This window comes from Coniophora puteana (assembly GCF_000271625.1).
Source record: "Coniophora puteana RWD-64-598 SS2 unplaced genomic scaffold CONPUscaffold_18, whole genome shotgun sequence".
In the NCBI taxonomy this organism is placed as follows: Eukaryota; Fungi; Basidiomycota; class Agaricomycetes; order Boletales; family Coniophoraceae; genus Coniophora; species Coniophora puteana.
In genome coordinates this window covers 106,769-121,903 of record NW_006913070.1, presented here as the reverse complement: position 1 = coordinate 121,903, position 15,135 = coordinate 106,769, and the positions used below count along the sequence as shown (strand labels likewise).

General features: G+C 61.1%; 7 protein-coding genes across 7 annotated transcripts; 5 read left to right on the top strand and 2 right to left on the bottom strand.

The window, feature by feature from the left end:
• The first annotated feature begins 14 nt into the window (after positions 1-14).
• On the top strand, positions 15-2,115 carry CONPUDRAFT_112690 (adenylosuccinate lyase). Its single transcript, XM_007776657.1, has 8 exons — positions 15-90; positions 156-198; positions 256-482; positions 560-589; positions 649-829; positions 897-1,193; positions 1,260-1,643; positions 1,709-2,115. The coding sequence occupies exons 1-8, from the start codon at positions 53-55 to the stop codon at positions 1,961-1,963; spliced, it is 1,455 nt and encodes a 484-aa protein (XP_007774847.1). The 5' UTR covers positions 15-52; the 3' UTR covers positions 1,964-2,115.
• Positions 2,116-3,663: 1,548 nt separating this feature from the next.
• CONPUDRAFT_66780 (Pkinase-domain-containing protein) lies at positions 3,664-4,552 on the top strand (the record flags this gene model as incomplete). Its single annotated transcript, XM_007776611.1, has 2 exons — positions 3,664-3,945; positions 4,016-4,552. Coding segments are annotated over 2 exons (819 nt in total), but the record flags the coding sequence as incomplete, so codon positions are not given.
• A 2,148-nt stretch (positions 4,553-6,700) lies between these two features.
• On the top strand, positions 6,701-7,372 carry CONPUDRAFT_25708 (uncharacterized protein; the record flags this gene model as incomplete). The annotated part of the gene is made up of 2 exons (XM_007776582.1): positions 6,701-6,870; positions 7,189-7,372. Coding segments are annotated over 2 exons (354 nt in total), but the record flags the coding sequence as incomplete, so codon positions are not given.
• A 2,717-nt stretch (positions 7,373-10,089) lies between these two features.
• On the bottom strand, positions 10,090-10,656 carry CONPUDRAFT_16825 (uncharacterized protein; the record flags this gene model as incomplete). Its single annotated transcript, XM_007776580.1, has 2 exons — positions 10,090-10,330; positions 10,415-10,656. Coding segments are annotated over 2 exons (483 nt in total), but the record flags the coding sequence as incomplete, so codon positions are not given.
• Positions 10,657-11,077: 421 nt separating this feature from the next.
• Positions 11,078-12,059, top strand: CONPUDRAFT_112682 (phospholipid methyltransferase). Its single transcript, XM_007776656.1, has 4 exons — positions 11,078-11,267; positions 11,319-11,421; positions 11,482-11,814; positions 11,873-12,059. Exons 1-4 carry the CDS (start codon positions 11,105-11,107, stop codon positions 11,925-11,927), a joined length of 654 nt encoding a protein of 217 aa, XP_007774846.1. The 5' UTR covers positions 11,078-11,104; the 3' UTR covers positions 11,928-12,059.
• Positions 12,060-12,116: 57 nt separating this feature from the next.
• On the bottom strand, positions 12,117-13,574 carry CONPUDRAFT_159548 (PAP2-domain-containing protein; the record flags this gene model as incomplete). The annotated part of the gene is made up of 7 exons (XM_007776655.1): positions 12,117-12,466; positions 12,542-12,617; positions 12,706-12,920; positions 12,982-13,053; positions 13,126-13,340; positions 13,410-13,430; positions 13,489-13,574. The coding sequence occupies 7 exons, from the start codon at positions 13,572-13,574 to the stop codon at positions 12,117-12,119; spliced, it is 1,035 nt and encodes a 344-aa protein (XP_007774845.1).
• A 778-nt stretch (positions 13,575-14,352) lies between these two features.
• Positions 14,353-15,060, top strand: CONPUDRAFT_169725 (uncharacterized protein). The gene is made up of 2 exons (XM_007776654.1): positions 14,353-14,508; positions 14,626-15,060. The coding sequence occupies exons 1-2, from the start codon at positions 14,402-14,404 to the stop codon at positions 14,981-14,983; spliced, it is 465 nt and encodes a 154-aa protein (XP_007774844.1). The 5' UTR covers positions 14,353-14,401; the 3' UTR covers positions 14,984-15,060.
• The last annotated feature ends 75 nt before the right edge of the window (positions 15,061-15,135 follow it).

Sequence of the window (15,135 nt, the reverse complement as noted above, 5' to 3'; positions counted from 1 at the left end):
CCTTTGACTCCTATCTTTCCTCAACGGACACCAGCACTTTGGAGGACTCACGATGGAGGCATACGAGACGTATTCAACGCCGCTTGCGAGGTGGGCCGTCCTTGCTTGATCTTGTATGGTGTGCGGGTTGCTGACGGCATCGATCTTGCCTCCAGCCGATATGCAAGCAAGGAGATGAGCTCGCTCTTCTCCCCCGCTGTGCGTCTCACCACAACATCACAGTACAATTGCTTCCCTTACACTTCACCCCCGTAGACCCGCTTCCGCACATGGCGCCAACTCTGGCTGAACCTCGCGCTCGCCGAGAAACAGCTCGGCCTGCCGATCCCGGACGACGCGATCGCGCAGATGCGCGCGAACCTCGACCTGACGCCCGAGCAGTTCGCCGTCGCGGCCGAGGAGGAGAGGAAGCGCCGGCACGACGTTATGGCGCATGTACACACGTTCGGGACGGTTGCGCCTGCTGCGGCTGGGATTATCCAGTGCGTTTCTCGTCTGTTTTTTTACGGGCTGTGTTTTGCTTTTGGTGGGTTGGAGGGAGCTGATGGTGTGCGGGCAGTTTGGGCGCGACGTCGTGCTATGTCACGGAGTGAGTCTGATTCCCGTTCTTTCACTATGTGAACTCGGCTGAGACGTTGCGTTGTGTAGCAACGCGGACCTTATTTTCCTCAAGCAGGGCTTCGACCATCTCATTCGCTCGCTCGGCGTGCTCATCGCGCGCCTGGCTGACTTTGCGCGCGAGCACCGCGATCTGCCCACGCTCGGCTTCACGCACTTCCAGCCCGCACAGCTCACGACCGTCGGCAAGCGCGCCACGCTCTGGATCCAGGTCCGTCCCCTCTTTCTTCCTTCCTTCCCCGTCGCATGCCAACTCAGCTATTATAATCTAAAAACAGGAACTCCTCTGGGATCTGCGCAACCTGCGGCGCGCGCGGGACGATCTCGGGTTCCGCGGCGTGAAGGGCACGACGGGGACGCAGGCGAGCTTTCTCGCGCTGTTCGACGGGGACCACGACAAGGTCGAGGAGCTCGACCGGCTCGTGACGGAGCTGTCTGGGTTTAGCCATGCGTACCCCGTCACGGGGCAGACGTACTCGCGTAAGATCGACGCGGACGCGCTCGCGCCGCTGGCGTCGCTTGGTGCGTCGGCGCATAAGATCGCGACGGATATCAGGCTGCTCGCGAATCTCAAGGTGCGTCTTCCCCCTATTCTGCGAGGAGCCAAGGAAGCTGAATTTGGAGTGATGGACGGACGATAGGAAGTCGAGGAGCCGTTCGAGAGCACGCAGATCGGGTCGTCCGCGATGGCGTACAAGCGCAACCCGATGCGGTGCGAGCGCGTGTGCTCGCTCGCGCGGCACCTGACGGTGCTGCACCAGAACGCGCTGATGACGGCGAGTGTGCAGTGGTTCGAGCGCACGCTGGACGACAGCGCGAATCGGCGCGTGACGCTGCCCGAGGCGTTCCTCACGGCGGACATTGTGCTCGCGACGCTGCGGAACGTGAGCGAGGGGCTCGTGGTGTATCCGCGCGTGATCGCGCGCCGGATTGCGCAAGAGTTGCCGTTTATGGCGACGGAGAATATTATTATGGCGCTTGTGCGCGCTGGTGGGGACCGGCAGGTTGCGCACGAGCATATTCGGGTGCGTCCTTATTTGTTGTCACCGCCGGGACGTCCTTCGCTGACTGTGGGTGTGGCTGTGGGTAGGTGCTCTCGCACGAGGCTGGGCGCGCGGTGAAGGAGCAGGGGCTCGAGAACGACCTGCTGGAGCGCATTCGGAAGGACGCGTACTTTGAGCCCGTGCTTGGGCAGCTGGACGCGCTGCTCGAGCCCACGCGGTTCATCGGGCGCGCGCCTGAGCAGGTGGATCGGTTCCTGAAGGAGTATGTGCAGCCTGCGCTGGACCAGGACGATGTGCGCGAGGCGGTGGGGAAGGCGGTTAAGGTTGAGTTGAACGTTTGAGGTTTTGGGATTTGAAGTGGGGTGGTTTTGTATTTGTAGGGTTCGCGTTAATGTTAAAAGAAGCTATGTTGGCTTCATTGCGACTGCAGAATCGCAAGATGATGAAAAACTAGATGCAGGAGATGTATGTAGCTGAGCTTGGGGGAGATAAGGGACGGTCTTGGAAGTAGAGAAGGGGCAAGATCTCTGATTGATAGACGCGTGCCTTACATAAACATACATTAGTCTAAAGGGAGAAGTTTGAAGGATGTTCCGAGGGCGTAACCTATTTGGCGCTCGGAGCGGGTGCGTAAGATAGATTCCGTTTTCCTGGGGCAAGTCAATCTTGGAGACTCGATTTGCTTGTGATACTCGGATAAAGGTGAGGACGGTGAAAGCCCGTCTGAAGCGGAGCGCTGGTGACGGGCTCAGGCTAGCTTAGACTTGTGGAGATATCGAAATTCTGAGAAATATCACTGATCTGACATGATGATATGACAGTTTACGACGAGATCATTGTTAGGTATGAGATGGGCTGTTTATCGGTCCACCTGACTATGAGCAGCACAGTGCAGTTCGGGCCGTGTTCCTCGGGGCTCGGGCGCCAGATATGAGCACGTTCGATGTTGATAGCAACCGTGACGGCTGGTCGGCAGCGAATTTGAAGTGTTGATAAAGATGATGGGTGGGTAATGCTGTCTGGCTTATCGATGGGACGAGAGGCAGATGAAGAGGAACATGGCTGAGCTCGCACAAGTTGATTGCAGAAGTTGAGCTGGAGGGGACGTCGAACGGAGGAAGGGAGGGATGAAAGGATGAGGCGTAGGCCGGCGGATGCGCCAGATGCGCCGTCAGATCCGCGCCCCGATTCCCAAATTAGTCAGATGCAGTCCGCTCCCTGCGGGTGGCTGTGAGCGAAAAACGAGGCGGGGTGGCTGAACTTGCGAACTTGGACTCACTCAACGTCGACGAGCTCTCTCTCGTCGACCAAGGCAGCCCGATATCATTCGGTGCAAGGTTGGCTAGAAGGCGAGGTTTATTTAGGACGGGCAGAGTGGATTTCGTATTGTTGAGGCGCTGTTAGCCGGGCTCATCAAACAGACATTTCGCACGGCCCTTTCCAGCACACGTCCTTTGTTGACCAGCGTCCCTGCCCTCCTCCCTCTCCATCCGACACGCCCCACCCACTCCCTCCCCAACATCGTCCATCACAGCGCGAGCGAGAGCACGTCTGCTAACAAAAGCGCAAGCCACGCCACCGCACCCTTGGCCCTCAGCGTGTCGTGAGTCTGCTCGAAATTTCCCATTGGCTCCTGCCTTCTGATGTCTCCCTTGTGTCTGCCTCGCGCCTGCCCCCGGCTTTTCCCCACGCAGACGCGTTCACTGCACTATCAGTCAGCAGCTCACTCTAGCCCACTACGCTGTATCCACTCCAGCGTCTCCTCCTGTATACCCAACATACACCCAAACTCAACATCAACATCGCATCCCACACCATCTCCCTCTCCACACAGAACCAGAACACACAAGGACTCCAATAGCATTAGCATAGTCTAATAGAACCCACCATGGACAACCTCCAGATCCCCGACGCCGGCCCATCGCGCCAACACGGCTCCTCCAGGGCCGTCTCCGTCTCTGTCAACGCCTCCGCCGCTCCCCCGTCCACCAACGCCAACTCCGCCTCCGCATCCCGCCGCCAGCGCGCCTCCCACCAGGTCATGTCCTCCACCCAGCAGCAGCAGCACGACGAACCCGCCTTCCGTGACGTCTATTCACACCCCGCTGCCGTCGCCTACGCCGCCGCCCACCCGCGCCGCACCATCCCCAGATTCGGCCCCTACCTCCTCCTCCAGACCCTCGGAGAGGGCGAGTTCGGCAAGGTCAAGCTGGGGCTGCATCAGCAGTGGGGAGAGGAGGTCGCTGTCAAGCTCATTCGGCGCGGGAACATTGACTCTTCGGTGCGCATGGCCAAGGTCGAGCGCGAGATCGAGGTTCTTAGGGTTAGTTGCGTTTTTCTCTTGCGATGTGATGCGTGGTGCTGACCCTTGATTCCTCTGAACCCACCACTAGACGCTCAAGCACCCCAACATCGTCCGTCTGTACGACGTGATCGAGACGGACAAGTACATCGGCATTATCCTCGAGTACGCGTCCGGTGGCGAGCTCTTTGACCATATCCTCGCGCATCGCTACCTCAAGGAAAAGGACGCTGCGAAGCTCTTTGCCCAGCTCGTCTCGGGCGTGTGGTACATCCACCAGAAGAAGATCGTCCACCGCGACCTCAAGCTCGAGAATCTCCTTCTTGACCGGCACCGCAACGTGATCATCACCGACTTTGGCTTCGCCAACCGGTTCGAGCACCGCGCGGACGACCTCATGCAGACCTCGTGCGGCTCGCCGTGCTACGCCGCGCCCGAGCTCGTCATCTCCGAGGGACTCTACGTCGGCTCCGCGGTCGACATCTGGTCGTGCGGTGTTATATTGTACGCGATGCTCGCGGGGTACCTGCCGTTCGACGACGACCCGGCGAACCCGGACGGGGACAACATCAACCTGTTGTACAAGTACATCGTGAACACGCCGCTGTCGTTTCCCGAGCACGTGTCGCCCGAGGCGCGCGATCTGCTGGGGATTATGCTCGTGCCGGACCCGGCGCACCGCGCGGATGTGCGCGCGGTGATGGCGCATCCGTGGCTGGCGATGTGGACGGCGATGTTTGGGCGCGGGGTCGATGAGCTGGAGCGCTCGGCGATGGAGCAGCATCAGGTGAAGCGCGCGGCGTATCAAAGGCAGATGAAGCAGACGACGACGACGGCGGCGGCGACTGGTTCTTCTTCTAGCGCGAACCAGCAGGGGGCTTCGCAGCAGGACGGGGGTCGTACGGCGGATCCGACCCGTGTTGCGCGTGCGCAGTCTGCGCGCGTCGGCGGTGTGGCGGACGGCGCGGTGCCCTCGCCGAGCGCGAGCTCGCCTGCGGTGCCTGCGGGCAGGAGCCAGAGCTATAGGGACCCGGTGCAGCCCGAGTTTTTGTACGAGACGAGCGCGAATGCGAGCGTGGATCAGAGTATATACTCGTCCAGCGCGCCTGCTGTCCCTGCGCTTCCTGCTGGCATTGCCGCTGGCAACGGCGGTGGGCGCGACCGCCGGGCGGCGGCGGCGAGCCAGGTTGTGATGCCTTCTGCCGCTGGTTCTGGCGGTGCGCCGGGTGCGGCGATTGACGACGATCCGTTTGCGCCGCCGCCGGGTGTTGGGCAGACGGTGCCTGCGCTGTATCCTGCGCAGGAGGAGCGCAAGAAGAATGGGGTTGTGTCGTCTGGATCAGGCCAGGGCCAGGCGCCAGCAGAGAAGGAGAAGGAGAAGAAGAAGGCGGGCGGCGGCGGGTTCAGGCATACGATTCAGGTCGAGTACGGCGAGGGGAGGGGGGACGAGGTGTCTCGCCCGTCGTCGTCGTCGCGCAAGGACAAGGAGAGGGAGAGGCAGTTGCCTGCGGTGCCTGTTGTGCCTTCCGCTGCTCAGCAGCAAGCTCAGGCTCAAGCGCAGGCTCAGCAGGGCAGAGAGCGCACGGCGTCGCAGTCGACGGGCAAGGACCGGGCGTCGCGCCAGGCGCAGCAGCAGACGCCGACGATCTCGCTCGTGACGAACAAGCCGCAGCCTGCGCTGCCTGTGCCCGCCATTCCGCCGGCCGCCAAAGCCAGTGTGCCGGCGGCGCCGCAGCCACCGCCGATTCTGTCGGTGACGCCGACGAGCCCGCCGCCGCCGACGCAGGAGTCGTCGGACAGCAACATGTCGTTCGCGGGACGTGGCACGGGCGACTCGAGCAGCAGTGTGTCGTCGTCGACGAGGCACAAGCGCGGGATCTCGGTCGACAGGTTTGGGCTGGGCAAGATTTTTGGTGTTGGTGCTGGTGCGAGTTCTGGTGCGAGCAACGGTGGTGGGGGTGGGGGTGGGGGTGGGGCGGAGGGGAAGAGCGGGCAGACGAGCGAGCAGGCGAGTGTGAATGGGTCGATGGCGTCGCGTGTGCCGAGCGAGGGGACGACGGCCGAGGACCGGGACAGGCAGGGCGGGAGCGAGAAGGACAGGGCGCTGTTGAGTCCGAATGCGGCGGCGGGCGAGGACGCGGGCGAGAAGGGGAGCGCGAGGAAGAAGACGAGAAGGAACACGCTCACTGTTATGCTCGAGCCGGTCAAGTCGATCAAGGCGCGCTCGCGCAGCAAGCAGAATACGCCTGTCAAGGATACGAGCGCCAGTGCTGCGTCGGCTGGCGCTGTTGCGGCTACGCCTGTGCGCAGTGAGAAGGCGGCGATGGCGGTGAGCGCCATCGAGCCCGGTGCGAACGCGACGATGCCGTTCAAGAACGAGCAGCAGGGCGCTGCGGCTGGGGCTGCGCCCGCGACGCCCTCGCCTGCGGACCGCGGTGCTGCGGCGGGCATGGGCCGCGCGACGATGCCGGCGTCGACGACGAAGGCGCGAGACGTGATGCGCTGGTTCCGCAGGCGGAGCTCCAAGACGGTGGACGACGCGCAGGAGCTCGCTGTGCCCGCTCCTCCGCCCGCGCACAACGGCGCGCCCGAGCACAGCTCGGCACTCAACACGCCTGCGTCTATGCGCATCGCGCCGTCCGTCTCGGGCTCGGGCTCGGTGTCTACGCCGCTCGCTGCGCGTGCGTTTGCGGGTATGGGATTCGGAGCGGGCATGGCCCAGCAGCAGCAGGCGCCGGCGGGTCCGCCGGTGGTGCCGAAGCTCGCGGATGTGCAGCTGAGGATCCATCATGGGCCGCTGGACCAGACGACGATTACGACGCGGCCGCCGCCCGAGGTGATGGCGCGGGTGTGTGCGGTGCTGGACGAGCTCGGGATCGAGTTCAAGGCGGAGAGCGAGTTCAAGTACCGGTGCGTGCGCGCGAAGCGGCGGCGCGCGGGCGGGGGGTTTGCGGGGAATGGGATCGCGGCGATTGCTATGGTTGGGTCGGCGAGTTCGAACGGGGTGAGTCTTGTTTCCTGAAGAGGGGTGGGATTGGCTGACGATGATGTGTAGCTCGACAGGCGCGGGTTGCCTGTGCCCAGCACCCCGTCGACGCCTGGAGGTATGCTCCGTGGTCTGCTCATGCGCCGGCAGTCCTCCCAGGTCTCGGGGACGGCCTCGCCGCAGCCCACGCCGTCGCCCGCCGAGGAGGACAACACCGTGGCCGCAGGCGAAGCGACACCGACTGTCACCACGCCCTCGACGGATGCGCCTACCGCCAGTGTCAACGCCAACGGCGTGAAGGAGCCCGTGTACGGCGACCAGCAGCAGGACGCCGGAGACGAAGTGCGCTTCTCGGTGGAGCTGACGCGCATCGACCGGTTGAAGGACACGTATTCGATCGATATTCGGCGGTTGAAGGGGAACTTGAGGAGCTACAAGTTCTTGTATGATACGCTGCGAGAGTGCGTTTTTTTTTTTGGTTCCCTTTTCTTTTTGATGCTCTCGGAGCTGATGGGTATTTGGATTTGTAGACGCGCGGATCTGCAGCGGTAGTCGTCTGACGCCTTGCGCTAGCTCGCCTGCCTCGTGTACATTTACCGTCGCCCGCCGACTTCCCATTTAGCTCTCTCAGGTCGCCTAAACAAACCCATGGTCTCCCTCAAAACCGCATGTGCAAAATCCACAATAAACAAAGCAAACCAAGCCAAACATGTTATCATACATCTCATCGACCTCTCTTTCCTTATTTCCCTTGTTCCCTTGTTCTCCCTTTGGCTTTTGGCTTTTCAGTCGGTCCCGTATGGTGGCAAACCCCTATATGTCCCCGTGCCCTCGCCTCACCTATAATTTCCTCCCCATGTCTTTCATCTTCCTAATCAACCCACCATCCGCCTTGTGTTTCGCACCCGCTTTTTTTTCTTTTTCTTTTTTTGCGTTTTGTGTTTTCTCTCTTTCACGTCGCAGTTCCTTGGGGGTCAAGCTTCAATACTAGTTCACAGTGCCCAGCTTTCCTGGCGTTCTTTTTTTTCCTGATTCTGATTCCGATTCCGATTCCGAAGTTTCTTCTTTGTTTCTCGGTTTACCCGTACCCGTACCTCGTACCCGTATCGCAGGAAGGATCGTTTGTACATAATTTGCCTACCTATCGCACGCGTGCATAAGAACTCTCTTCCTTTTGTTTTTTCTCTGTCTCTGTTTATTCATATCTTTTTTTTTCTGTCATCGACGCGGCTTGCCCTCAGTTGTATAATATGTTTCTGAATTAATGTGAAGGTAAGGGATGGTTTGTGAGCGTTGCATAGGTTGGTGTATGGTATAGTGATTGCTGATGCGTCTAATGTGTGTCCGAGTCCGTGTGCGGTGGCTAATACTACAGGATGTTACATGATTAAAATGAGTGTCCGCCACACGCAAGTTCGAAGTCGTAGGTATATGTGTATGTATGTCTGTATCCGAGTCCAGCCTGTTAATTCATTCATGCAGCTGACGCCGCATCATCATACCGCCCACAGCTTGTCCAGCTCAGCGCTCGGCGAAGGCAACAGCGCCGACGAGGGCAGGCGCCCGCCCGAGCTCGAGCCCGAGTTAGACGCGCTCAGATCGCGCCTGATAACTCCGTTCGAGAACATCGGTATCGACATCTGGACTGGCGAGGCCGCTGCTTCTGGCATCGGCATTGGCGACGACGGTGCTGGCGCAGCCAGAACGCGGCGCTTAAGCCCGAGCCGGCTAGACGAGGAAGACGACGGTGAGACGAGCTCGACGCTCGTCGAGCGCCCATGGTGGTGGTGGCCTTTCATGTTCTGGTTCTGGTTCAGATTGACATGAACCTGAATGGGGCTGCTGGTGCCAGCATCGCTCCAGTCTCGCGCGGAGTTGGGCGAGAACGCGTTACCGGCTGTGACGGCGCCGGCTGCGTTGAGGCGCGCGAGCGCGGAGCCGAGCTTCACTCGTGCGCGGGCGTCGTGCAGCTTCGGACTTGCACTCGACTGGTTTTCACCACCGCCACCGCCACCGCCACCGCCGCCGCCGCCGCTGTCACTGCTACTGCTACTGCTACTGCCATCGTGAAGATGGTCCTCCCCTCCATCGCCTTGAACACCGCGATCCCCAGTGTCAAGCGCGAGCAGCGCAGGATCAATCTGCGCCAGCGGCGCGTAATACGCTCCCAGCGCCGTCGGCACAAAGCTACCGCCATGATGGCAGTGGTCGCCTCCGCCCATCCCGAGCGCAGGCGTCGAGTGCGGCGGCGGCGGTGGCGGCACAGGGCTCGGATACGATGTGTTCTCGAGGTGCAGCTTCTCGAGCGAGGCGGAGAGCGGCAGCTCTCCGTCGTGCGGTGCCCGAGCCTGAGGGTAAGGGTAAGGGTATGCAGCAGAAGAGCCGAAGCTGAGAGTGTCTGCGAAGCGGGGGCTGGAAGAGTAAATGAGCGGACTGGGGGTGGGACTGGGGCCGGTGTAGCCCATCCACGGGCTGGCGGGCTCGAGCGTCGGCGTTAGCTGATCGCGATTGGCTGCAACACTGAAATGGACCGGGCCGCCGCCGCCGCCGATTGCGCTCCGAATCGCAGGTTCGGGATGGTTCTGCGCGCCCGCGTCGTGCATGTACCCATCGTCCTCGTCTCTGTCCTCGTCCCCCGCGTGCTTGTAGGCGGGCAAGACCATGTCCTGGTGCGTGTGCGCGTGCCCAAGGGTGCGCTGCATGCGCAGCGGGACGCTGATGTTGATGTCCAGCGTCGGCGGATGCTCGAAGAAATACGCGTGCTCGTGCTCGTGTCCGTTCCCGCCGCCCGGCGCGTTCGTATTGTACTCAGGGTACGGGTACGGGTGCTGTGGCTGCCACCCCAGCGCGTACAGGCTCTGTTGCACCGCATGGCTGTAGTATTGAGCTGCGTGTGCGTGCTGCTCGGCGGCAGCGTCCACGGGCGCTCCTGGGTGCGCGTAGTGCTGCTCTGGCGTACCGTGGTGGCGTTCAGGTTCGCGAGGAGACAACAGGCGCACATCGTTCGGCCCTCCACTCGGCGGCCAGCTCCGCGCCACATGCACCATCCTCCCAACGCGCACCCGCTCGTCCTCGCGCACCCCGCCCTTCACATCCGCCACTGCCGGATCACCCGCCGCCCCCTGCACAGCCGCCTCCTGCTCCTGCTGCCCCTGCTTGATCGCCGCGACATGCGCGAGGAGCGCAAAATCGACGTTGCCCGAGCGCTTGAGCGAGCACGTCGGGCACGCCTTGACGAACTGCGCGGTGAGCTCCTTGGGGACCCACGAGTAGTGCTGGCGGATGACGGCGCACGTCTTGTCGCGGCCGCCGTGGCTGGCCTGCTCGTGGCAGTAGCAGAGGAGGTCGTAGAGCTGCTCGACGACCGCGACGGGGCGGTTCTCGTGCAGGACTACCGGGGGGATGTCGGGCTCGCCGGCGCTGGCGCCCGCCCCAATCCCGACTCCGACGCCGACTCCGCAGGCGAACGCGAGGCCTTTGCCTGGGCTGGGGGCGGCGGAGGACGGGTGCTGGCTGTAGTGCTGGCGGTGATGGTGGCTGAGGCGGAACATCTTGCGGACCCAGAAGCGGAACTGGGGGTTCTCGATCGTGCACAGCTCTGGCGCCTGGAGGACGTCCCAGATCTTGTCGAACATGGCCTGTGTGATGAGGGCCTTGTCGCGCTTGCGGGGCGAGAGGCAGTTGAGGTAGTTGGATTCTAGCTGCTTGTATTCTTCGAAGGTGGGGAGACCGGGCCTGTCCTCGGGGTGTCCGTCGTGGTCGGTGCCATCGTGGGTGGTCGGCTCTGCGAGTGAGGGTGATGCTGGTGGGAGCAGAGCCGGAGAAGCGGGATAGGCGAGATCTGATAGGGCGGGGCTAAAGAGCTGTGGGGAGAGACAAGGCGAGTTGGGTTTAGAGTAGGGTTTTGTAGTGCAGCGTTTTTTAGTGTTGCTTGCTGGCATAATGGCGATAGAAATGTGGATGTATGCGAGACCAGCTCGTGTGTGTTGGAGAGAAGAAAAAGAAAGAGCATCGTCGGCTGGCGTCAGTGCATGCCGCGTTCTGCATCACGTGTATCGAAAGTCAACATGTGTATGTGCGTGGGAACTATTTTATGCGGGTGGGTATATGATCTGACATGTGTTTTTGACCACGACGCGTCTCTGCTCAGAACACGCTCCCTCTTTTTTCACGACACGATCCGACGCGTTCACGATGGACTTTGCCCTCGCTGAGATTCTCGACAAGTTCGTCGACGTCAACCAGCTCCGTTCTCTCCGCCTCGAGGACATCGTCGACACCTCCCAGCCTGCTCTCTTTGTCTCCCTTGCTGCCATTGTCTTCAATCCCACCGCGTGGAACATCGTCGCTCGCAATGGTCAGCCGTCTTCATTGTCTTCAAGTAATTGTTTATAGACATCACCCACAGAGTACGCCAACAAGACGCTCACCCGCCTCTTTGGCAGCGCCCGCAGGGGATGCTACTTCCTCGCTCTCATGATCTTCTCCTTCGGCATCCTCCGCGACCACCTGTACGCTCCCCCTCCCCTCCCTCCCCTTCCCTACCACTAACGCCAAACCCGCTCCCCCAGGTACCAAACAGCCCTCCTCACGCAACCGCGCGTGCCCCTCCTGCGCTCGCCATACGACACCCAGCTCCCCGCGATCGCCTTCTCCCTCGGCCAGCTCTTCGTGCTCACCTCCACCTGGGCGCTCGGTGTCACCGGCACGTTCCTCGGCGACTACTTCGGCATCCTCATGGACGCGCGCGTCGAAGGGTTCCCGTTCAACGTCCTCCGCGACCCCATGTACGTCGGCAGCACGCTGTGCTTCGCCGCGACGGCGCTGTGGTACGAGCGTCCTGTGGGCCTGCTGATTACGTTGTTTGTGTATGTGGTGTATGCGATTGCGCTGAGGTTTGAGGGGTGCGTTGTCCGGGCTTTGTGTTATTCTCTGTTGCTTGAGGCTGACAAGTACTTGTAGGCCTTTTACGGACAAGATCTACGCCTCGCGCGCGGCCACGAAGAAGGAAGAGTAGACGCAGTCTCTGAAAAGGCCGCCTTCAACAGGCGGACGTAGATGAGATCTTACATTGCTGGATATATATCACATAGACTACTGCACGATGATAATGTCCGTACAACATCATGATATCAATGATACCGCTAGCTCGTCCTGATTCTGCACACTGATTCTTCGGGTGACATTCTCGCACTACCCTTATGCCTCAAGCGCCCCTCCGGACGCCCTTGCCCTTCCCCCTCCCCGCAGCTCCCTTCCTCGCCCCGCTCATCAACCCAACGTCCTCCCCAACGTCCTCCCCATCCTCGCTCCCAGGCTCATCTCTATACCCCGCGTGTCCACCATTCGCAACACCGTTTCCATTACGACGCCCAACCCCGTTGCCGTGCGCCGACGCCGACCCCCGCTCAGCATCCGCAGCCGCCCCCCGCTCGAGCCGCCCCGTGAGCGGGAGATGTGCAGCGCGGTCCGCGAGGTGCGGGAAGTATTGTCTGTACGCGAGATACGCGACCGCGAGGCCGAGGACGGAGCCGACTGTTACGTCTTCCCAGTGGTCTGTCGTGCGTCGTCAGTGCAGCTTTGGGGATTTTGCTTGAGGGGAAGGGAGGAAGGGAGGAGGGAAGAACACACGTCTATAGTCCATCGTGCGCGAGATCGCAACGAGCAGCGCCCCGAGGAGCGGGAACAGCGCCGTCCACGCCTTGCTCTGTTCCGCGCCAGCACGTCCCATCAACACACAGTAACCGAGAGAAAGTCCAGCGAACAAGAAAAGAAAAGAAGAAGAAAAAACGCACCGCATGCCCCCGCTCGTCAAACAGATGCATCTTGCCCGCGAGATAACACGCCAGGAACCCGAGCCCCGCGAACGCCATGCTCGAGTGGCCGCTCGGGAACGAGCGGAAGCCGTCCTCGAGCAGCGACGCGTCGGGCTGCGCGCAGATGTGCCACGTCGAGAGTCCGAAGGCGGGGTCGTGTGCGGTGGGCGCGGGGTGGCAGCGCGAGAGGAGGTCTGCCGATGTGTGTTGTGTCAGGAGGGGGAGGGAGAGCGTCGGTGCGACGGTGAAACGTACCAGGGCGCGGCCGGCCAACACCCACCTTGACGAGCTGGGTGAGCGAGCCCGTGAGCGAGAGACCGAGGAGAACTGGCATTGGCCGCCGACACCATCGTCAGCGCCTCTGCTCCATCGTCACTGAAATCAACCGCAAAAACGCACGTCCAAGCGCACCGTGGTGCACATCCACCCACGACCGCACCGTGAGACGGTTCACGACAAACTGGCACGCGAGGGGGAGCAGCGTGCAGATCGCGAAGAGCGCGGGTACGCTCACGCGCTGGTGCTCCGCGTACGGGTAGTGCAGCGTCGTGTCGTCGAGCGAGAACTGTCTCCGGAAGCCGTTGACTTGCGTCCATACGACGACGTACACCGCCCTGTCAACGTAGGGCGAAACAGCGTTTGTTACATAAATATTATGGTATAGTGAAAGAAAGGAGACACACCAGAGGACAGCGGCTGTGATCCTGCCGTCGGCATTAGCGAACGAAAACAAGAGGTGAAAAGCGGAACACTGTGACGCACCAGTCAGGCGCATACGTCGCGAGAAACTTGCGGAATCCCGGAGTAGCCGTGGTAGCTTGTGCGTCCTCACCATTCGTTTTAGCCATATCGCCCCTGCTACTATACTTTTAGCAGCCTCTTCAACTTCAACTTGGGATGTCTAGAAAGGTTCTAGAGGATCGGGAGACGTCGGGATGCGACGTGAGTGTATGAGAAAAGGCGGAGGCTGAACGCCCTGGGTAGTTTACCATGGGTAACCTGGCAGCTGGATCCCTACGCTCGAGCGGTCGTCGGTAGTCATCATGACATCGACACGGGGGATATACGAGGCCAAAAACAGACTCCGCTGGGACGGCGAGCTTATCCACGGGCCGACGCGTCCGAGGAGGGAAAGCATCAAGAAAAGGACAAGATATTTCTAAAGGTGGGGTGGGTGGAGGCGTTTGTCTTCGATGGTGGCATGGTCGTGGCAGCATGCTCGGTTCGATGTGGGGTAAGAGGGGGCAAGAGCAGTGACGCTGACGGGAGGCGCATGTGCCTCATGTGCCTCAATCAGGGCATGCTACACCGTGGCGGTTCTCTCTCGCGCTGGTCTGTCTGTCTGTTCAGCCCCCAAGGCCACAAAAGACATCAGCTGACTTGGTCATAGAATGTAACCAGTGCCCCATGCCGAAGAGCGGAGTGAGACTGGAGGAAGCAGAGAAAAAGGTGGAGCGCGAACGTAAGTGGCGGGGCCTTTGTGGACAGGCTTATATATGGCTTGTCGGGAAAGACGCGTGCCCCGATCCGACTCCAGAACACGAAATAAAGTGGGTTAGTTAGCGCCCCGACCTGGCTGCGGCTGCGGATTCACTCATTTTATATCTCTCTTGCCAGCCCACATTTTCTTCATACCTTCCTTGAGCTTGAACAGTTGTACCACCAAAACACACACATGAAGTACTCAGCTGCCGCCTCTCTTGTCCTCGTAGCCGCCGCCGCCTCAGGCGCGCTCGCCCAGGACTCCTCCTCGGGACGCGTGACACCCAGCGGCATACCCTTGTAAGCCCCTCCTCCCGCTTCCAGGCGATCGACCCATCCCACTCACATCCTGCTTCTTCCTTCCCCATCCACACGCGCACCACCCCCTTCTCATGACATCACACCGACCACCGCGGACCTCCAGCTCGGGCACCCTCCCCTTCTCCTCCCTCTCCCTCGACACCACCGGCGCCCTCTCCTCCCTCTCCTCCCTCATCTCCTCCGAGTCCTCCGCCGTCTCCTCCGCGCTCTCGGGCGGGACGACGCCGATCGGCTCGCTCACCTCTGTCGGGCAGAGCGCGACCAGCAGCCTCGCGAGTTCCATCTCTACCACCGCCAGCGGAAGCGGAAGCAGCAGCAGCGCGCCCGGTGCAACCAGCACAAGCTCAGGTTCAACAGGCGCCGCTGTCAGTGTACATGCAAGTTCAGGCGCGGGCGTGGGGGTCCTGGTAGCTGGAGCGATTGCAGCATTCGCGGCTGCGATGCTCTAAGCTAGCATATCCGATGGCAGCGTGCGAGGCGAGGCAGAGCGTGCGACAGGAAGAAACGGAGGAGAAGGAGAAGAGAAGCACGACACACAGATAGACGTGAAAGACTGACCGTCACGATGACATATCCCGCAACTACCTTGCATAACCATTCTGTTGT